This window comes from Somniosus microcephalus, chromosome 12 (assembly GCF_052327205.1).
Source record: "Somniosus microcephalus isolate GS21.2 chromosome 12, FLI_Smic_1.0, whole genome shotgun sequence".
Taxonomy (NCBI): domain Eukaryota; kingdom Metazoa; phylum Chordata; class Chondrichthyes; order Squaliformes; family Somniosidae; genus Somniosus; species Somniosus microcephalus.
Window position 1 is genome coordinate 194,713,362 of NC_140998.1, and position 20,344 is coordinate 194,733,705.

Here is a 20,344-nt window from a genome sequence, read left to right on the forward strand (position 1 = left end):
TCGCCACCCGCCCCCGACCACCATTGGACCTTCTCCAGCAGCACCCCCAACCCCCACGACCACCATCGGACCTCGCCACCCGCCCCCGACCACCATTGGACATTCCCCAGCAGCTCCCCCAACCCCCACCCCCACCATCGGACCTCGCCACCCGCCGCCGACCACCTTTGGACATTCCCCAGCAGCTCCCCCACCCCCCGCCCCCACCATCGGACCTCGCCACCCACCCCCGACCACCATTGGACCTTCCCCAGCAGCCCCCCCACCCCCCACATCGGACCTCGCCATCCACCCCCGACCACCATCGGACCTTCCCCAGCAGCTCCCCCACCCACCACCCCCACCATCGGACCTCGCCACCCGCCCCCGACCACCATTGGACATAGCCCAGCAGCTCCCCCACCCCCACCATCGGACCTCGCCACCCGCCCCGACCACCATTGGACATTCCCCAGCAGCCCCCCCACCCCCCACCCCCACCATCAGACCTCGCCACCCGCCCCCGACCACCATTGGACCTTCCCCGGCAGCTCCCCCACCCCCCACCCCCACCATCGGACCTCGCCACCCACCCCCGACCACCATTGGACCTTCCCCAGCAGCCCCCCCACCACCACCATCGGACCTCGCCACCTGCCCCCGACCACCATTGGACATTCCCCAGAAGCTCCCGCAGCCCCCGCCCCCACCATCGGACCTCGCCACCCGCCCCCGACCACCATTGGACATTCCCCAGCTGCTCCTCCACCCCCCACCATCGGACCTCGCCACCCGCCCCCGACCACCATTGGACCTTCCCCAGCAGCCCCCCCACCACCACCATCGGACCTCGCCACCTGCCCCTGACCACCATTGGACATTCCCCAGAAGCTCCCCCATCCCCCGCCCCCACCATCGGACCTCGCCACCCGCCCCCGACCACCATTGGACATTCCCCAGCAGCTCCCCCACCCCCCGCCCCCACCATCGGACCTCGCCACCTGCTCCCAACCACCATTGGACCATCCCCAGCAGCCCCCCCATCCCCCACCATCGGATCTCGCCACCTGCCCCCGACCACCATTGGACATTCCCCAGCAGCTCCCCCACCCCCCGCCCCCACCATCGGACCTCGCCACCCGCCCCCGACCACCATTGGACATTCCCCAGCTGCTCCCCCACCCCCCAACCCCCACCATCGGATCTCGCCACCTGCCCCCGACCACCATTGGAAATTCCCCAGCTGCCCCCCCACACCCCGCCCCCACCATCGGACCTCGCCACCCACACCCAACCACCATTGGACATTCCCCAGCAGCTCCCCGACCCCCCACCCCCACCATCGGACCTCGCCACCCGCCCCCGACCACCATTGGACCTTCCCCAGCAGCCCCCCCCACTCCCCACCCCCACCATTGGATCTCGCCACCCGCCCCCGACCACCATTGGACCTTCCCCAGCAGCTCCCCCACCCACCACCCCCACCATCGGACCTCGCCACCCCCCCGACCACCATTGGACATTCCCCAGCAGCCCCCCACCCTCCACCCCGACCATTGGACCTCGCCACCCGCCCCCGACCACCATTGGATCTTCCCCAGCAGCCGCCCCACCCCCACCATCGGACCTCGCCACCCGCCCCCAACCACCATTGGAGATTCCCCAGCTTCCCCCCCACCCCCACCATCGGACCTCGCCACCCACCCCCGACCACCATTGGATCTTCCCCAGCAGCCCCCCCACCCCCACCATCGGACCTCGCCACCCGCCCCCAACCACCATTGGACCTTCCCCAGCTGCCCCCCCACCCCCACGCCCACCATCGGACCTTGCCACCCACCCCCAACCACCATTGGACCTTCCCCAGCAGCTCCCCCACCCCCACCATCGGACCTCGCCACCCGCCCCCGACCACCATTGGACATTCCCCAGCAGTCCCCCCATCCCCACCATCGGACCTTGCCACCCACCCCCGACCACCATTGGACCTTCCCCAGCAGCCCCCCCACCACCACCATCGGACCTCGCCACCTGCCCCCGACCACCATTGGACATTCCCCAGAAGCTCCCCCAGCCCCCGCCCCCACCCTTGGACCTCGCCACCCGCCCCCGACCACCATTGGACATTCCCCAGCTGCTCCCCCACCCCCACCATCGGACCTCGCCACCCGCCCCCGACCACCATTGGACATTCCCCAGCAGCTCCCCCACCCCCACCATCGGACCTCGCCACCCGTCGCCGACCACCATTGGACATTCCCCAGCTGCTCCCCCACCCCCCAACCCCCACCATTGGACCTCGCCACCCACCCCCGACCACCATTGGACATTCCCCAGCTGCCCCCCCACCCCCACCATCGGACCTCGCCATCCACCCCCGACCACCATTGGACCTTCCCCAGCAGCCCCCCCACCCCCACCCCCACCATCGGACCTTGCCACCCACCCCCGACCACCTTTGGACATTCCCCAGCAGCCCCCCCACCCCCACCATCGGACCTCGCCACCCGCCCCGACCACCATTGGACATTCCCCAGCAGCCCCCCACCCCGCACCCCCACCATCGGACCTCGCCACCCGCCCCCGACCACCATTGGACATTCCCCAGCAGCCCCCCACCCCGCACCCCCACCATCGGACCTCGCCACCCGCCCCCGACCACCATTGGACATTCCCCAGCAGCCCCCCACCCCCACCATCGGACCTCGCCACCCGCCCCCGACCACCATTGGACATTCCCCAGCAGCTCCCCCACCCCTCACCATCGGACCTCGCCACCCGCCCCCCATTGGACCTTCCCCAGCAGCCCCCCCACCATCGGACCTCGCCACCCGCCCCCGACCTCCATTGGACCTTCCCCAGCAGCCCCCCACCCCCACCATCGGACCTCACCACCCGCCCCCGACCACCATTGAATCCCATAGTAAGCCTGTGGGCAGTTGTAAGTGTAATGAACAGCTGGCACTGGTCATTTGCTGCTGACAGCTAATTCTGGGCCACTAAGTTATTAATTTTCTAAGTAAGTTTGCCATTATTTCAGAACAAAATTACTGGACATCGGTTGTCACAATCTGGTTTCTGGCAGCCCATTTCCATATCTTTTCAATTACTTGGCACTGGCTCACTATTTTATTTAATCTTAACATTTTAAAATCTTTAAATGATTTGGTGATACAGACTCAGATTTTAAGATCACATCCTTTTATTTGGAAAAATCTTAGAAGACACAATGGAGAACTGGTGACACACAAAACAAAAACAAGAGACTATGGGACAAAAATGGCTATTCAACCCACCAAGTCCAATTCTTCTACAGTCCATGTACAATTCATTGTGTCACATACCTTATCCTACCCATTTAATCCCACCCCACCACCCCCATAATATTTCTAACTACTTACCTAATCTTACATCCCATATTAGATTACTAGTCTTTTTTCACATGGTCAAAATGATCCACAGAACATTTGATCATCTCAATCTGTACTTGGAGCCCTTAATTCCATTCCTAACCAGATAATTCGCCAGTTTTTTTAATGTTAACTGATATACTGATACAAATCTACAACTGTGCAGGGAAAATCCTTTCTGTTTAAAGTCTTATTTAAGGCTATTTTTAAAGTTTTGAAAAACTAAATTCAGTAAAGTTCATACACTTTCTTGACTTTGGCTTATTACAGGCTGCATTACATAGTAGTTGCAAGTATGGCACAGTACAGGGTAAATACAGTCAGGATCTTAAAGAGTTTAGAATTTTGTTAGCACTTAAGTGTTGACAGCTGATAGGATCAGGATATTTTCCTGGATACGGGGAGGGGAAGGAGGATAGCGTGGCCTAGTTATATGCTCACAAGTTAAATGAATAACCTGCTTGATCTACATTATCCATTCCGCTCAGTTCTCTGGTTTCATAGTATCACAGAAACTTGCCTCACAGGAGGCCGCCATTTGGCACATCGTGCCTATACTGGCTCTTTGAAAGGTCAGCCGTGTTTAGTCCCACACCCCTGCTTTATATCCAGAACCCTGTAAGTTCCCCATTCTCAAGTACCTGTCCAACTCCCTTTTCAAATTAGTTATGGAATCAGCTTCCACCATCTTTTCAGGTGGAGCGTTACTGATCCCGACAACACCCGGAGTGAAAACATTTCTCATGTCCTGTCAAAATCTTTTGCCAATGATTTTAAATCTATGACCATTGGTTATTGACAAAACTTGGAAGTATAGCGAACAGTGAGGAGGCTAGTGATAGACTTCAAGAAGACATAGATAGGCTGGTGAAATGGGCGGACACGTGGCAGATGAAATTTAACGCAGAAAAGTGCGAAGTGATATTTTGGTAGGAAGAACGAGGAGAGGCAATCTAAACTAAAGGGTACAATCCCAAAGGGGGTGTATGAACAGAGAGAGCTGGGGGTATACGTGCACAAATCGTTGAAGGTGGCAGGGCAGGTTGAGAAAGCAGTTAAAACGGAGATGAGGAATTTCTTCTCTCAGAGGGTCGTGAATCTTTGGAATTCTCGACACCTGTAGCCCACATGTTTGTTAGTCCTGTTCCTTCAGCAGAGCTCTCATAATGAAGATTCCCCAAACTACTGAGCATCTCCCAGCTTTTCTGGTGCTGAATTGTTTGGATATTATCATGAGATCCGCTTGAACAAGAAGTCCAACTTCCTCGACCACTGTCTGCTGCATCAAGAGAAGTTCGATCTCCCTGGTCCTGGGTTAACTCCTCCATACTCGGTGAAGACAGTACTGCCGCTCCTGCAGACAGACTTCCTCTGCCCTCTGTGCTTGTTGATGTACAGGAACTAAATAAGAGAAAGCACTGATTTAAATGTTGGGAAAAAATAATGAAAATTACAGTCTCACATTTAAATGATATTCCACAGATTGAAAGTTAGCTCAACCATTACAATAGTCATTAAAGGAAAAAAGTATAATGATCACATTGCTCCCGATTGGACCCCTTAAATTTAAATTACTATCGGAGCATCAGCACCATGGAGTGCAGGCATGTGTTCACATCACAATTCCCAAATCACTGATTTCCTGATCTTCAGTCAAATTATTGGGGGGGGGGGGGGGAGGGGAGAGAAAGAATTATTATTGTGTGCCGTAGCGGTTTGTTACAACTGAGTGGCTTGCTCGGCCATTTCAGAGGGCAGTTAAGAGTCATCCACATTGCTGTGGGTCTGGAGTCGCATATCGGCCAGACCAGGTAAGGACGGCAGATTTCCTTCAAGGACATTAGTGAACCAGATGGGTTTTTACGACAATCTGATCGTTTCATGGTCACCATTACTGAGACTAGCTTTTTATTCCAGATTGTTTTAATTAACTGAATTTAAATTCCCGAGCTGCCGTGGTGGGATTTGAACTCACGTCATTAGTCCAGGCCTCCGGATTACTACTGACACTACCACTACGCTACCGTTTATAACAGTGAATGCCAAAGTTGGCTCCTACCCCTCATAATTAAGATAATAGCCAGTGAGTTGTTCTGCAGAAGCTGCCACTGTTTGCAGTGGCAATGTTCCTCATATGCTTGGCTAAAGGCTACAAGTACAGGACAGAGTGCATGTTTTCACCTCCAGCAAACCACCTACTTAATGAGCTAGTTGGAAACTAAATGAGGCCGAATTAGCCGTCACCTTAGACTCGAATGCAGCAAGCACTAGAATAGCAAACTTTTTATCATTGCAGCACTTCAAACCATAGCTAAGTGTTTGAAAAACAACAAAAACTTGCTCCAACCTGATACAGGATTGATCTGGGTCAACTGCTGATCGCCTTTCCAGTCTTCTTTCTATACCCAAGCCTAAATTTGAATCTATAACACTGACACAATGTCGCTGTCGCCGGTCATCATGGAGGCTGACAGATCCTGAGTCGAAGGAGGAATTGCTGACAATGCTGGAGTGGGAGGAAATTTCACTGTGACCAGAGTCTGAAAAATTCTCCGCAGGAGTACTTGGTGCCAAAGCAAAACCTGGGAAATAGAAAGATTCGAATTAGACAGGAGCCAAATTTTAATACCAGTTATGTACATGGAAGAGCTGGGGAAGAGAAATAATCTGAATTTCATTAGTATTAAAGTATTGCTTCATATCCATCGCACTAATTAACTTATTCATTAAACCTGGACTGTTATAAAATCAGTATACTGGAGGAAGCCACCCGAATAAAGGATCTCCACCGAACAAAAACAATGCCATTCAGGTCCAAACACATCTACAGACACCGAGGGGGAAAAATTGGGTCGCGCCCCGAAAAAATTAGCGCCCCTGCGCCCGAAATTCACTGGTAGTGCCCCAAGAGGGGAGCGGGGTGCTACTGGAAGCGCCCCGCCTCCCTCTTGGGGCGCTGCGGGTGAATATCACAGCGCTACGTGCAGCAGTACTGCAGGACTTCCTCCCTTTATTAAAGGGGGGGGCCTAGTGCAGCGCGACCCGGGGCCCAGCTGGGCAACCAGGGATTGGAATGCCGGCAAAAGAGCCCGGCGCTCAAGAGAAGTGCCGGACTCACGGAATGCAGCCGGCACCCTGCGGGGGGGCTACATAGAAGGCTGGGGACAGCAGCAGGGGCAGGTGCTGTCAGACGGCAAGCAACAAAAATGGCTGCCTGGCACCTCCCTTTTAACTTGTGCTGCCCCAGCAGCAGGTAGGCCCCCCTGACCCTGTCGGACATAATGTCCGGTGGTAAGTCAGGGGGCGCTATCGAAGAGCGCGGCCAGGGCGTAAGTGGGGCGTTGTGCAAGGCGATGACGTCATTGCCAGCAGCGCAGCGCCACGCTAACAGTCATCACGGCCGCAAACCTCCTGCTGAATTTCGCGGGGGGCGTTGGTGGCGCCGCACGCAGGCGCTAGTTGCTTTGCAGAAGGCACAAGTCAACCGAATTTCCCCCCCTCACCTCCTGTGCCATCACGGATATTGACTTCTCCTTTACCCCACAAGAAGAGACACATATAAACGGGTATTATCATATATCCTGAATTAAAAGAAGAAACCATTAATGGGGCAGTGACGGACACTATATGAGAAGGGTATACAAAGGCAATAAGGCCACAAGGAAAACTGATACCCGAACTGAGGCAGAGGGTGTAAAAAACTGATGGTCCTGAAACATCTGTTTCAATGTTAAAATGGAATTTAACCCTGAAAACTGTCCGGTGATGCATTTTGGGAGGACTAACAAGGCAAGGGAATACGCAATGAATGGTAGGACCTTAGGAAGGACAGAGGATCAGAGGGACCTTGGTGTGCATGTACATAAATCCCTGAAGGCAGCAGGACAGGTAGACGGAGTGCTTTGTGCATTGAGTGCTGTTGGAGTTTTGCTAAGTGGGAGAGTTCGGATAAGTGGGAGGTGAGGGTGTGTTTTTTGCTCTGTTTTATTCCCCACTCCCAGGCTTAGACAGCACTGTGGAGGCGGAGCAGCGAGACGAGCCAACCAAACAGGCTCCACAGACAGTATTCAAGGAGGAGGTTGGTGATCAGCTGGTTGGTTGGTTTTCTTCCTTCTCTTCTCTTTCATACCTTTAAGTTGGTAAGTCCTATTGAATAGTGTTGTGATATTATCATATATATCCGGGCAGGGTCTTCATAACTAATAATAAGAAATTAAATTAATTATATAGAATGGAGCAGGTGATGTGTTACTGTTGCGAGATGTGGGAGCCGGTGAACCCCATTGAGGCTAACGGTGATTACATCTGCGACAAGTGTTTGCTGCTAGAGGAACTCAAGTTCCATGTTATGGAGCTTGAGACCGAGCTTCAGACACTGCGACACATCAGAGAGGGGGAGAAGTTCCTGGACTCTATGTTTCAGGAGATGGTCACACCTATGAAGTTAATTACTGCAGATGTAGTCCGTGGTCAAGGACAGGACGGTGTGACTACGAGTGAGGAAGGTACAGGGATCCAGGATGTAGTGTTGAAGGAGACGCAGCCCTTGTTCTTGTCCAGCAGGATCGAGGTTCTTACTCCCTGTGAGGGCGGGAGCGGGGACTGCAGGGAGGATGAGCAACCTGGCCACAGCACCGTGGTACAGGGGGCCATTCAAGTGGAGGGAGTAAAAAGAAATGTTGTAGTGGTAGGGGATAGTATCATTAGGGGGATAGATAGGGTTCTCTGCAGTCAAGAGCGGGAGTCCCGAAGGCTGTGTTGCCTACCCGGTGCCAGGGTTAAGGACATCTCTTCTGGGCTGGAAAGAAACTTGCAGTGGGAGGGGGAGGATCCAGTTGTCGTGGTCCATGTTGGTACAAACGACGTAGATAGGACAAGGAAAGAGGTTCTGTTAAAGGAGTATGAGCAGCTAGGGGTCAAATTAAAAAACAGAACCTCAAGGGTAATAATCTCTGGGTTATTACCTGAGCCACGAGCGAATTTGGCTAGGATAAATAAAATTAAAGAGTTAAATGCGTGGCTCAAAGGCTGGTGTGGGAGAAATGGGTTTTGCTTCTTGGGACACTGGCACCAGTACTGGGACAGGAGGGAGCTGTTCTGTTGGGACGGACTCCACTTGGCCAGTGCTGGGACTAGAGTCCTGGCGAATCATATAACTAGGGCTGTAGAGAGGGCTTTAAACTAATTAGTGGGGGGGAGGTTTCTAGAGAGCAAATAATAGAAATGACAACAGAGAAGGTCATAGACTTAGGTAGCAGTGGGGGAATTAAAAAACAGAATGTGTCAGGAAGGGACAGAAGGTATGGAGTAAAAAGTAAAGTACTAAAAAGGGAAAAAACAGGAACTAAGTGTTACAAAACATATTTGAAAGTTCTTTATCTGAATGCACGTAGCATTCGTAACAAAATGAATGAGTTAACGGCACAAATAATGACATATGGGTATGATCTTGTGGCCATTACAGAAACATGGCTGCAGGGTGACCATGACTGGGAATTAAACATACCAGGTTATTTAACGATCAGGAAGGACAGGCAGGAAGGGAGAGGAGGTGGGGTGGCTATGTTAATAAAGGAAGGAATCACTATAATACAGAGAAATGATATTGGGTCAAAAGATCAGGATAATGAAACAGTTTGGGTGGAGGTAAGGAATAATAAGGGGAAAAAAACACTAGTGGGTGTAGTCTATAGGCCTCCGAACAGTTGCAACTCTGTTGGACGGAGTATTAATCAGGAAATAGTTGAGGCTTGTAATAAGGGAACAGCTATAATTATGGGGGATTTTAATTATCATATTAACTGGACAAATCAAATTGGGCAGAGCAGCCTTGAGGAAGAGTTCATTGAGTGTATTAGGGATGGGTTTCTTGAGCAGTATGTAACTGAACCGACCAGGGGGCATGCAACCTTAGATTTGGTCCTGTGTAATGAGACAGGATTAATTAAAAATGTCCTAGTAAAGGATCCCCTTGGAATGAGTGACCATAACATGGTTGAGTTCCATATTCAATTAGAGGGTGAGAAGGTTGGATCTCAAACAAGCGTGCTGAGCTTGAATAAAGGAGACTATGAAGGTATGAGAGCGGAATTAATTAGAGTGGACTGGGAAAATAGATTAAAGGGTAAGACGGTACATGACCAGTGGTGTACATTTAAGGAGTTATTTTACAACTTCCAAAAAATATATATTCCACTGAGGGAAAAAAGGGTGTAAAAGAAAAGATAGCCATCTGTGGCTAAGTAAAGTAATTAAGGATAGTATCCGACTAAAAACAAGGACATATAAGGTAGCCAAATCTAGTGGGAGGATGGAAGATTGGGAAGTCTTTAAAAGACAGCAAAAAATAACAAAAAGATTGATTAAGAAAGGGAAGATAGATTATGAAAGTAAATTAGCAAAAAATATAAAAACAGACAGTAAAAGTTTCTATAGTTATATAAAAAGAAAAAGGGTGGCTAAAGTAAATGTTGGTCCCTTAGAGGATGAGACCGGGAAATTAATGGTGGGAAACATGGAGATGGCAAAAACACTGAACAATTATTTTGTATCAGTCTTTACAGTAGAGGACACTAAGAATATCCCAACACTGGACAAACAGGGGGCTCTAGGGGGGGAGGAACTAAATACAATTAAAATCACTAAGGAAGTGGTACTTGGTAAAATAATGGGACTCAAGGCGGATAAATCCCCTGGACCTGATGGCTTGCATCCCAGGGTCTTGAGGGAAGTAGCGGTAGGGATTGTGGATGCATTGGTAATAATTTTCCAAAACTCACTGGACTCAGCAAAGGTCCCGGCAGATTGGAAAACTGCTAATGTAACACCCTTATTTAAAAAGGGTAGTAGGCAGAAGGCTGGAAACTATAGGCCTGTTAGCCTAACATCTGTGGTTGGTAAAATGTTAGAGTCCATTATTAAGGAGACAGTAACGGGACATTTGGATAAACATAATTTAATAGGGCAAACTCAGCATGGTTTCATGAAGGGGAAGTCATGTTTAACAAATTTGCTTGAGTTTTTTGAGGAAGTAACATACAGGGTGGATAAAGGGGAACCAGTGGACGTAGTGTATTTAGACTTCCAAAAGGCATTTGACAAGGTGCCACACACAAGATTATTGCTCAAGATAAAAAATCAAGGGATTGGGGGTAATATTCTGGCGTGGGTGGAGGATTGGCTCTCTAACAGAAAGCAGAGAGTTGGGATAAATGGTTCGTTCTCAGATTGGCAACCAGTAACTAGTGGTGTTCCGCAGGGGTCAGTGCTGGGTCCCCAACTCTTTACAATCTATATTAACGATTTGGAGGAGGGGACCGAGTGTAACGTATCAAAGTTTGCAGATGATACAAAGATGGGACGGAAAGTAGTGAGTGAGGAGGACATAAAAAACCTGCAAAGGGACATAGACAGGCTAAGTAAGTGGGCAGAGATTTGGCAGATGGAATACAATACTGGAAAGTGTGAGGTTATGCACTTTGGCAGGAAAAATCATAGAGCAAGTTATTATCTTAATGGCAAGAAACTGGAAAGTACTGAAGTACAAAGGGATCTGGGGGTCCTGGTGCACGAAACTCAAAAAGTTAGTATGCAGGTGCAGCAAGTGATTAAGAAGGCCAATGGAATGTTGGCTTTTATTGCTAGGGGGTTGGAATATAAAAACAGGGAGGTATTGCTTCAGTTGTACAAGGTATTGGTGAGACCGCACCTGGAATACTGCATACAGTTTTGGTGTCCATACTTCAGAAAAGACATACTTGCTCTCGAGTCAGTACAAAGAAGGTTCACTCGGTTAATCCCGGGGATGAGGGGGTGATCATATGAGGAGAGGTTGAGTAGATTGGGACTCTACTCATTGGAGTTCAGAAGAATGAGAGGCGATCTTATTGAAACATATAAGATTGTGAAGGGGCTTGATCGGGTGGATGCGGTGAGGATGTTCCCAATGATGGGTGAAACTCGAACTAGGGGGCATAATCTTAAAATAAGGGGCTGCTCATTCAAAACTGAGATGAGGAGAAACTTCTTCACTCAGAGGGTGGTAGGTTTGTGGAATTTGCTGCCCCAGAAAGCTGTGGAAGCTACATCATTAAATAAATTTAAAACAGAAATAGATAGTTTCCTAGAAGTAAAGGGAATTAAGGGTTACGGGGAGCGGGCAGGAAATTGGACATGAGTCTGGGTTCGGAATGGTCATGGCCCTGTGGGTAGTGGAGTGGGCCCAGGGGCCGTGTAGCCTTGTTCTGCTCCTACTGTGTTCTAATTCTGTTAGATTTCAGGAGATGGTTTTATTCCTGTTCCTGGCTGGGGTGGAGATCGCCTTTACAGAAGGTAAGTACTGTAGAAAATATAGGGACAGAGTGATCTCCTGGAAGAATTTCGATCGCCTAGATGGGTCGGAGAGGAATTTCCCAGATTTTTTTCTCCCAAATTGGCCATTGGGTCTTTATCTGGTTTTTCGCCTCTCCCGGGAGATCACATGGGTTCGGGTGGATGCAGAGTGATAGAAGATTTGAGGTTAGGATCAGATCAGCCATGATCTTATTGAATGGTGGAGCAGGCTCGAGGGGCCGATTGGCCTACTCCTGCTCCTATTTCTTATGTTCTTATGTTCTTATAAGGTGGTTAAGAAGGCATATGGGATACTTGCCTTCATTAGCCGAGGCATAGAATATAAGAGCAGGGAGGTTATGCTGGAGCTTTTAGGCCACAGCTGGAATACTGTGTGCAGTTCTGGTCACCACACTACAGGAAGGATGTGATTGCATTAGAGAGGGTTCGGAGGAGATTCACCAGGGTGTTACCTGGGCTGGAGCGTTTCAGCTATGAAGAGAGACTGGATTGTTTTCCTTAGAGCAGATAAGACTGAGGGGGACCTGATTGAGGTGTACAAAATTATGAGGGGCATAGATAGGGTAGATAGAAAATAACTTTTCCCCTTAGTAGAGGGGTCAATAACCAGGGGACATAGTTTCAAGGTAAGGGGCAGGAGGTTTAGAGGGGATTTGAAGAAAAATGTTTTCACCCTGGATGGTTGGAATCTGGAACTCACTGCCTGAGAGGGTGGTAGAGGCAGGAACCCTCACAACACTCAAGAAGCATTTAGATGAGCACTTGAAATGCCAGAGCATACAAGGCTACGGACCAAGTGCTGGAAAATGGGATTAGAATAGACAGGGCTTGATGCCCAGCGCAGACACGATGGGCCAAAGGGCCTCTTTCTGTGCTGTAAAACTCTATCACTCTGTGACTAACTGGCTAAAGTGGACTGGAAAAATAAATTAAAGGGTAAGACAGTTGAAATGCCAAGTGTCCTATTCCTGCTCCTATTTCTTATTTTCTTATGTATTATACTATCATCTAGTCATACTTATCTTGGCTAATTAGATTCCTGTTCTGTCATGTTTCAGTTGAATACCGTAAAAGGTTGCTGAATCCCCTCGCCAATCTGGCTTTGCACAGCAACCCCACTTATCCCATAGGTCCATGGTGCATTGTTATTCTTGTTCCTGTTTTCACTTCCAAGAGAGGATGAAGAGCCTGATAGGTCCGACTGCCTGGAGCCAATGAGATCTCAGCTTACTGGCACCTGACAAACAGGATGAGAAAACCAATTTAGAAACCAAATCTGACGCTTGCTGTATCTCCCTTGAACAGAAGCAGGCTCTCATTTATCCAGACAACTTTTTCAGTGGTGAAGTTAGTCTGACTAATTCAGAGGAAGTTCTTCGGGACTTTTAACCAGAAATAATTAGTTAGCAGAAAGCCCAATTTTTCTCCCACCCATTAAAAATAATAGCTACAAGATTGTCTACGACATGAAATACCAGTACATACAAAGGCAACCATTCCACACTTTTACAAAATAACTATGCCATGTACTCTAACCAACAAATTCACAGTGCATCAGATACTGCCATATCCTGGCATGGGTTAAGGCCTACACTGTTAAATGACATGCCCTCATACTGGACGTTATCTGTATACTACCAATTTTTAACACTTGTATTAAAAGTAACAAATGAAAAATATGAAAAAGGATATAATATTCATAAAAACATTACTGAAAGGAGAGTGCTCATTTTCACAGTCATGTACTCTGGTGAATATCTGGAGTCAGTCTGTAGTTTAAGAGTAATCTTTAATTATATAACAGTGAAAAATATAAGCACTGCTTATTGAATGAGGTACAGCTTGGGAGAGGTCAGAATTCTTAAAATTGGAAAAAGTCATTTATCTAATGTTTTTCAACATCCTGAAAGCAGCACTGGACAGCTTTCCATTGTGTTCTTGTGGAGATTCAGTCTAATTCCTATTGATAATGTGTTCCATGTTACTGATGAGATGATGGTTTCATTCAAGTACATATTGAATCCTTCCATACAGAAACATACAGACTGAACTAAAAGATCGTCTAACTCACTGGTGAAACACTAGATTCTATCGTGCTACATTAGTTAGTTAAGCAGCTATTAGTCAATGCAGCGATGGTGGCAAAATATTTCAACATTAATGGTATCCCAAGGTCATGTAATTATGCAGTACAAGACCTGAGCCAACAAATAGCAACAGGAGAAACAGGACTTTTTCCCAATTTACAATGGGAGTTGAGTGCCATGCTGGTCAGTTGCAGTTTGAAATGAAGAGGTGCAAATTTTCAACATGTAGTAAATGTATCTGTGGCAATTTAAACTATTTCTGCGAGGCAAAAAAAGCAGTTGAATTATTTACACCATTCCAATAAATTAAATTTACAAAGCACCGTGAGTCAGCTGTATTAGAGATAATATTATTGGATGTGTGTAAATGGATGTTATGGTATGTTTAATACTGCAATAATTAAGAATAATAGTGTGTTTAATGTAAAACGTTATGGTAAAATATAGAAACATAGAAGATAGGGGCAGGAGTAGGCCATTCAGCCCCTCGAGCCTGCTCCGGCATTCAATGTGACCATGGCTGATCATCCAAATTCAGTACCCTGTCCTGCTTTCTCCCCGTATCCCTTGATCCCCTTAGCCTTAAGAAATATTTCTAACTCCTTCTTGAATATATTTAATGAATTGGCCTCAACTGTCTTCTGTGGTAGAGAATTCCACAGGTTCACTGCTCCCTGGGTGAAGAAATTCCTCCTCATCTCTGTCCTAAATGGCTTACCCCTTATCCTTAGACTGTGACCCCTGGTTCTGGACTCCCCAGCCATCGGGAACAGCCTTCCTGCATCTAGTCTGTCTAGTCCTGTTAGAATTTTATAAGTTTCAATGAGATCCCCTCTCATTCTTCTAAACTCAAGCGAATATAAGCCTAATCGACCCAATCTCTCTTCATATGTCATTCCTGCCATCCCAGGTATCAGTCTGGTGAATCTTCGCTGCACTCCCTCCATGGCAAGAACATCCTTCCTCAGATAAGGCGACCAAAACTGCACACAATACTCAAGGGGCTAGAAATTCGGTTGGTAGCGCCACCGATTAGCGCCTAAAGAGGCCGAAAAGTGGGGCGCTAACCAATTTCCGGGCGGGCGCAGGGCGCCTAGCCCCATATTGAGCATGCATTTAGCGCCGGCGCTAAATCTTAGCGCCCGCTCATGGGCGCAGGCAGATTATGACGTCATTTGAGTGTGCAATGCATTTTGGGCGCCCCGGACCGGAAATTCAGTGGCGCCCCCCTCCGTAGCGCCTGGCGCTAATAGTGACAGCTTACCTGGAACCTTACCAAGTCGCTCTTGGGCTGGAGGAGCGTTATTTAAAGGGGACTGGTGTGGTTCAAAACCGGCAGCCATTTTTGGAGCACAACTTCCTCAAGAGCTACAAAGAGTTGCTGAGCTGCACACTGCGAGCCATTTGACCACTGAGCCAGTGCAGGCAGACGAACTTCAGCCTTCTGACCATCAACTTGCTGTTGGTGAGCCTTACCAACGGGGAACCTTCCTGTGGGCACTTATTATGGGGGCTGCATTGGAGGGGAACGTCCTGCTGCTGAATCATCTGGAAAGCACACTGAGACGCTGGGAGAGGGGGACGGGCATGGCCAGACGGAGGAGGGCCAACAGACGTCGCCACAGCAGACCTTACGCTGGCAGGGTTTTCCAACAGCAGTTTTCCTACATGAACATGTCGGAGGAGCAGTGTGTCAGAAGGCTGTGATTTAGAAAGGAGGTGGTGACTGAGCTGTGCCAGCTGCTTCAGCCAGATCTGCAGCCTCAGATAAGGTGCAGGACATCTCTGTCGGTGGCTGAGAAGATGCCTGCTGGCCTGAACTTCTACGCGAGCGGCTCTTCTCAGGCTGCGCGTCAGAGGCTGATCAGAAGTAGCTTCTAGGCCCCTTTCACGGAATGCTTGCTGCCATTCCAAGAACAGGAATGGAACCGGTCTGATACCCCCAAGCCTGTGAAGGGCAAGATGCATGTAAATTGCAGACATGGCCATTGTAAATGAAGAAAGTGCTTCATTACACAAAATGTGGTTCCTTCAAACATGAGAAAGCTGTGGCAACAGAAAGCAAAACTAATACACTGACACATAACTGCCTCTCACACCCGGGAGACTGTCTAAAACATACATCACATTCCGACCATCTTCCTTGGCCTTGATTCCACTGCGCCAACCAAAGCATCCAATGCCCCATCAGTGAGGCGTTCCGCCCTCTGCCTCACCCTTTCCATGTCATGCTAGGCTGGTGCGCCACAGGTAGGCTCCCACCGATTTGAACGCCTACAAGGCAGTGAGTGTGTCTGGTGATGCCAATTGACCAGCCCCTTTAAGAGCTGGCCGGCGCCAGTGTGTCTCAGGGAAAGTGATTATTGACAGCACCTGCGCTGCGCCCCCCCGCCGCGAAATTGGGTTGCGCCGCCAGGTTAGCGCCTTAGGAGTCTCGTGCAGCGCCTGATTTAGCGCCGCAATCACCTTCAGGGGTGCTGCAACCCAATATCGCTCTAGGTGGCACTAAATTGTGCCTGGCGCTAAACTTTGCGCTTTGCCAGGACTAGCGCCCCAAATGGGGCGATACCAAATTTCTAGCCCAAGGTGTGGTCTCACCAAGGCCCTGAACAACTGCAGCAAGACATCCTTGCTCCTGTACTCGAATCCCCTCGCTATGAAGGCCAGCATACCATTTGCCTTCTTAACCGCCTGCTGCACCTGCATGCTTACCTTCAGCGATTGCTGCACAAGGACACCCAGGTCTCATTGCACTTCCCCTTTTCCCAATCTATTGCTGTTCAGATAATAATCTGCCTTCCTGTTTTTGCCACCAAAGTGGATAACCTCGCATTTATCCACATTATACTACATCTGCCATGCATCTGCCCAATCGCTCAACCTGTCCAAATCATACTGGAGTTTCTCTGCATCCTCCTCACAGCACACACGCCCATCCAGCTTTGTGTCGTCTGCAAACTTGGAGATATTACATCTAGTTCCCTTGTCTAGATCATTAATATATATTGTGAATAACTGGGGTCCTAGCACCGATCCCTGCGGTACCCCACTAGTCACTGCCTTCCACTCGGAAAAAGACCCGTTTATTCCAACTCTTTGCTTCCTGTCTGCCAACCAGTTTTCTATCCAAGTCAGTACCTTACCCCCAATCCCATGTGCTTTAACTTTGCATGCTAGTCTCTTATGCGGGACCTTATCGAAAGCCTTCTGAAAGTCCAAATACACCACATCCACTGGTTCTCCCTTATCTATCCTAGCAGTTACATCCTCAAAAAATTCCAGTAGATTAGTCAAGCATGATTTACCTTTTGTAAATCCATGTTGACTTTGTCCGATCCTGTCATTGTTTTCCAAGTGCTCTGCTATTACATCTTTTATAATGGACTCTAGCATTTTCCCCACTACCGATGTCAGGCTTACCAGTCTGTAATTCCCCTTTTTTCTCTCCCACCGTTTTTAAATAGTGGAGTTACATTAGCTACCTTCCAATCCATGGGAACTGTTCCAGAGTCTATAGAATTTTGGAAGATGACCAGCAATGCATCTACTATTTCTAGGGCCACTTCCTTAAGTACCCTAGGATGTAGATTATCAGGCCCTGGGGATTTATTGGCCTTCAATCCCGTCAATTTCCCTAACACCATTTCCCTACAAATACTGATTTCATTCAGTTCCTCCCTCTCATTAGACCCTATGTTTCCCGACATCTCTGGGAGTTTATTTGTGCCCTCCTTTGTGAAGACAGAACCAAAGTATGTATTTAATTGGTCTGCCATGTCTTTGTTCCCCATTATAAATTCCCCTGATTCTGACTGCAAAGGACCTAGTTTTGCTATTTGTCAGTACAGCCATGTTTATCATCAGACTCTGAGGAGCTCCTTTCTGTTTCAAGCAAGATAGACATTGGGCTGCTTAAAACTAGCAAACACCACACTTCTTCCATTGACATGGTAATGCACATAATGGGCCAGAAATTTGGGTCGGAGGCTTTCCGCGGGTGCAAGCTCCCGACCTGCACTTACCTAGCGCGTCGGCCGTTGTGCTGTGGGCCCGCATCGGATTCCGATCCTGGGCCTCCTTCAACTGCCGGCACGCAGTGCTTGTGTATCCCAGGGGCGCAGTTAGTTCGAAGTGTCCCCTGGGATCATGTGGGCCATGGAGAGCCAATCGTAGCAGGGGATCTCTATTCATAGATTTGACAGGAAGACTTGTCAAATCTATGAATTAGAGATCGGCCCCAAAACATAACTAAAACTTCAAATACATTTTTTTTTTAAATCACATTTTAAAAATAACTATAAATTACATAAAATAACTATTTTAAACAATAACTTAAATTTTTGAAAAAATTAATTACACTTTTTAACAGGGCTAAAAACAAACTTACCTTTCTTTAAAGTATTTAAAAATAAAAAACCTGTGGAAAAAATGTTTCAATTTTACTTAATACACCACTTACCTTGTTAAAAGCAGGCCTTGCGACTGCTTTTTAAAAGCGTAGCTGCTGGAGACTTACCCTCCTGGAGAAACCTGTAAAAAAGAAGAAGAAACAGGTATACCGATTTGGATACTGTTGAGGGGGATGACTCACCAGGGGAAGGCAGCAGCTGCCAACTTCCTGGCACTGGGGGTGCTCCTGCTGCCCAGGAAGGGAGGAAAAAGAGTGGGAGAGCAATAGTGGTAGGGGATTCTATAGTAAGGGGAACAGATAGGCGTTTCTGTGGCCATAGACGTGAATCCAGGATGGTTTGTTGCCTCCCTGATGCCAGGGTCAAGGATGTCACTGAGCGGCTGCAGGGCATTCTGGAGGGGGAGGGTGAACAGCCAGAGGTCGTGGTCCACATTGGTACCAACGGCATAGGTAAAAAGAGGGATGAGGTCCTGCAGCAAGAATTTAGGGAGCTAGGTGGAAGATTAAAGAGCAGGACCTCAAAGGTTGTAATCTCTGGATTACTCCCGGTGCCACGTGCTAGTGAGTATAGGAATAGGAAGATAGAACAGATGAATGCGTGGCTAAAGGGATGGTGCAGGAGGGAGGGCTTTAGTTTCCTGGATCACTGGGTCTGCTTCTGGGAAAGGTGGGACTTGTACAAGTCGGACGGTTTACACCTGAACCAGAGGGGGACCAATATCCTTGCGGGGAACTGCTGGGGGGGGTTTAAACTAACTTGGCAGGGGGATGGGATACAGAGTGGAACTATAGTAGGGGGTGATTTACAGCCAAATACGGAGGAAAAAACAAGTCAGCTGGGAAGGCAGAGCAAATATGTGAAGGCAAAAGGGAATATGGCAAGGCTGGAAGGCATTTATTTTAATGCAAGGAGTCTTGCAAATAAGGTGGATGAACTGAAGTTGTTGTTGAACACATGGGAGTACGATATTGTTGCTATCACGGAGACATGGTTGAGGGAGGGTCAGGACTGGCAGCTCAATATTCCGGGGTATAGAATCTTCAGGCGAGACAGAGGGGGGTGTAAAAGGGGAGGGGACGTTGCAATATTAATTAAGGAATCAATTACTGCTGTAAGGAGGGATGATATATTAGCGGGTTCCTCTAATGAGGCCATATGGGTAGAACTTAAAAACAAAAAGGGGGCAAGCACTTTGCTGGGAGTGTACTATAGGCCCCCAAACAGTCAGGGGGAGATAGAGGAACAGATATGTAGGCAAATCTCAGAGAAGTGCGAAAATAATAGGGTAATAATAGTGGGGGATTTCAACTTCCCCAATATTAATTGGGATAGTCAGAGTGTGAAAGGCTTAGAGGGTGCAGAATTCTTAAAGTGCATCCAGGAGAGCTTTTTGAGCCAACATGTAGAAGGTCCTACAAGAGAGGGGGCGGTACTGGACCTAATTCTAGGGAATATAGCCGGGCAAGTGGTGGAAGTGTCAGTAGGAGAGCATTTTGGCGACAGTGACCATAATTCGGTGAGATTTAAGGTGGTCATGGAAAAAGACAAAGACGGCCCGGAAATAAGGGTTCTAAATTGGGGGAAGGCCGATTTTAATATGATAAGGCAGGATCTGGCCAAAGTGGACTGGGAGCAGCTACTTATAGGAAAATCCACATCAAAGCAGTGGGAGATTTTCAGAAGGGAAATAGAGAGAGTACAACGCCAACATGTTCCTGTAAAGGTCAAGGGTGGGACCAACAAGCAAAGGGAACCTTGGATGACAAGGGATATACAAAAATGCATTAGGAAAAAAAAGGGGGGCTTTTGGCAGTTACAAAAGGCTAAAGACGGAGGAAGCCCTAGAGGAGTATAAAAAGTGCAGGGGCATACTTAAAAAAGAAATTAGGAGGGCGAGGAGGGGCCATGAAATAACACTGGCGAGCAAAATAAAGGAAAATCCTAAGATGTTTTATAAGTATATTAAGGGCAAGAGGATAACCAGGGAAAGGGTAGGGCCCACTAGGGACCAAAGTGGCAATCTGTGTGTAGAGCCAGATGATGTAGGCGGGGTTTTAAATGAATTTTTTGCATCTGTGTTCACTATGGAGAAAGACGATATAGA

General features: G+C 48.5%; 1 protein-coding gene across 1 annotated transcript in view; it reads right to left on the reverse strand.

The window, feature by feature from the left end:
• Positions 1-3,158: 3,158 nt before the first annotated feature.
• Positions 3,159-20,344, reverse strand: part of LOC147109842 (rap guanine nucleotide exchange factor 2-like) — a 109,417-nt gene continuing 92,231 nt past the window's right edge. The window contains 2 exon segments of the mRNA XM_086003900.1: positions 3,159-4,790; positions 5,737-5,971. Of these exon segments, the coding sequence (XP_085860026.1) occupies positions 4,445-4,790; positions 5,737-5,971 (581 nt within the window). The 3' untranslated portion in view covers positions 3,159-4,444.